The sequence below is a fragment of the Cyprinodon variegatus genome, unplaced genomic scaffold, assembly GCF_000732505.1.
Source record: "Cyprinodon variegatus isolate N-32 unplaced genomic scaffold, C_variegatus-1.0 Scaffold111, whole genome shotgun sequence".
NCBI lineage: Eukaryota > Metazoa > Chordata > Actinopteri > Cyprinodontiformes > Cyprinodontidae > Cyprinodon > Cyprinodon variegatus.
In genome coordinates this window covers 924,951-927,745 of record NW_015150564.1, presented here as the reverse complement: position 1 = coordinate 927,745, position 2,795 = coordinate 924,951, and the positions used below count along the sequence as shown (strand labels likewise).

Here is a 2,795-nt window from a genome sequence, read left to right as displayed (position 1 = left end):
ATATTTAAATATTAACAGTTTATTTATATCATTGGCATTCTGTGTAATAGACCAGGACAAAGCTGTGTATAATTGTGAAATGGAAGGATTTTTGTACCCATAGCATTTCTGCCTCCATTTATAACTGGAGTTGAAAATATCCAATGGAACTAATTGATAGTGGAAGTGATCTAATTATTAATTAGACCTTCTTTAAATTTTGATGATCACACCCGTAAAGACTCAACCACAATGGAGTGAAGGGTGTTTGTCTCAGGGGAGGAATAATAATAATTGAACTTAATTGATCTCAGTTGGAGAAATCTATCTCTGCATTTAACCCATCCCCTTGGACAGCATTGGGCTGCCACTGTGCGGCACCCGGGGAGCAGTGTGGGGTTAAGAGTCTTTCTCTGGAACCCAGAGTGGCAGTCTGTGGGGGTCGAACAGGGTACTTGCAACCTTCTCAGAGCATAAGCGCACTGCTCTAGCCACCAGGCCCACATGAATACCAATACATGGCATATTTATTACAGTTTTCTTTAAAAAAGCCAAATTATTATTTTTGTTTGGAATTATGCACAACTTTGTTCTGTTGTATCACACAAAAAACCCCTAAAACAATAAATATTGTAGCTGTAACGTGCAGAAATGTTAATAAAATGTTCACCGGACATGAATCCCTTTTGCATGGAACTGTGAAAGGATGCATTTACCTCAGTTTCTCACCTAACATTCCCATTTCTTTAGTTGCTGATTGTTAACTCTCTTCTTTTTCGCTTGTGTAACAATCGGAAGGCTGTAAAGGAGGATTTGGTTGGTGGGTACGTCACAGAGACCCCTTCTATTGCTCCGGAGCCCGAAGCTGTAGTGGAAACAGTGGACAACCTGGACACTGGTGCAGAAGCTTATGACTCTAAGGACTATGACCTGACCGATTATGACTTGGGCAAGTTTGACAGCAAGTTGTATGATTATGGAGCATATGATGAGTATGGGGTCCTCCCATCTAAATCCCCGCCAGCCTATGATGAGGAAGTGGGGCCTGGGGTTGCTGCTGAAACAGACTTTTCTGAAAGCACAGTAAGTATCACACCCTGACCTGGTGATGGAGGGGTGTGTGCATGAACGGCATGTAAAGAAGACTCTCTATGTCACCCAGTGCATGAATTTCTAGCGGCTTGGTTTGGGAAATACGTCATTGTCATGTTGTATGTGGATTAAGAAAATGTTTCTGCTGTTTAGTTTGATTTGTAGAAACAGTGCATGCATCTGCATCCTGTCAAAGAATCAAAACCTTTTACAAGCTACATTTCTGTCTCAGTCTATCATATAGAAACATTCAATCACACCTCATCTGTTAACACACAACCCTCAATCAGTGGATATAGGCCCATCCTGCACCACACCCATAACATATCCAGGAAAGCCTGCTGACTGCACCTCCTCATCTATTCATCTCTCAGCACTTGGACCCAGCCCCGCCTCCTTCTCCTCTGCTATTTAACAAGCAGCTTGTGACATGTACACTCTCTTTGTTCACTGCAGACAACCATTAAATCTCTGGCACTGTCTGCAGCACAGTACCAACACAACCACTCACATACACACTATTGTAAAGCCAAAGTTAGGATTTTAATACTTTTGCTTTCTGCCAAGAGTTTTAAGCTCAGCTTTCACTAGACAATAAGTACCATGTGTAATTTATCCGAATGATAAACATGTAGGAAAGCATCTCTTCTCTCTATGTTTGTTTTTATTCCTGTCGGCTGTCTTTAAGTATTTATTTTGAACATCTTCATTTTGCCAGTTTGCTTTTTCATTTCATCTGCATCTTGAGTTCACCCCACCTATTCATTAACTTCATTTACTCCTCTGCATCCTGTGAGGCAGAAGGCTTTCACACTACTGGAACACATGAAGTTCAGATGCTTCATTTAATCTGTTCTTTTCCTTATGAAACAGCCATAACTGATAAACTCTTAAATAATAACTTGGCATGTTTACATCCAATATTTACCCACAATGTCCCATGCAATGCATTGTGATGCAATGACAACTTTACCTAATCTCAAGCTGATTTCTGTTGTTTCCTTTCAGGACTAACATTTAGTTTAATTGCACTATAAAGACACGTTTATTTGTGTTATACATTATCTATTTACTGATCTGTTTAGTAAAACTTTCCAATTATAATTACTTTTTGGGGTGTTTTAAAAGACTGTGTAAAGAATGTTGTCTTTTTTTTGTTCTGAAACTGCAGGGTCCTGGTTCTGAGGCTGTCTTTGGACAGAAGGGTGAAAAAGGCGAGCCAGCTGTGATTGAACCTGTAAGGTCCAACATGTCCAAAACAATGCTATGTTCCAGGCTTAACAGCTTTTTTTCATCACAAAACCAAAATATTTCTCTCATAAATTAGAGGAAATCTATGGCAACACCTTTATTTATTTTTTTTTATAGCTACAGGGAATCAACTAATCAATATATTTAAACAAATATAAAATACATTTTGTTATTTAATTCTGAAAAAAGCTTAAAATCATTGCTTTGAATATTGGAATACAGTATTTATAATTATGTTGTTTATAAAAAATGTATTATTTATATTTTATACATAGATCTTAGCAAAGATATGGACCAATCATCTGAGATGAACATGTCTTCCGGCTCTGATTGAACAAAATATTACACTGTTTTGTCAAATAAGCAAGTCAAATTAACAGATACTCAGTAGCTAGCCTGAGATGGGCCGATTTAAAAAACATGCTAATAGAAATATTTCCATACACTCAGATTTGCCTTAGGAGTTAGGGAGA

General features: G+C 38.1%; 1 protein-coding gene across 1 annotated transcript in view; it reads left to right on the top strand.

The window, feature by feature from the left end:
• Positions 1-2,795, top strand: part of col11a1 (collagen, type XI, alpha 1) — a 116,772-nt gene that overhangs the window by 28,715 nt on the left and 85,262 nt on the right. Inside the window, exons 9-10 of the mRNA XM_015374969.1 lie at positions 778-1,062; positions 2,243-2,308. Coding sequence (XP_015230455.1) covers positions 778-1,062; positions 2,243-2,308 — 351 coding nt within the window. The remainder of the gene's footprint in view (positions 1-777; positions 1,063-2,242; positions 2,309-2,795) is intronic.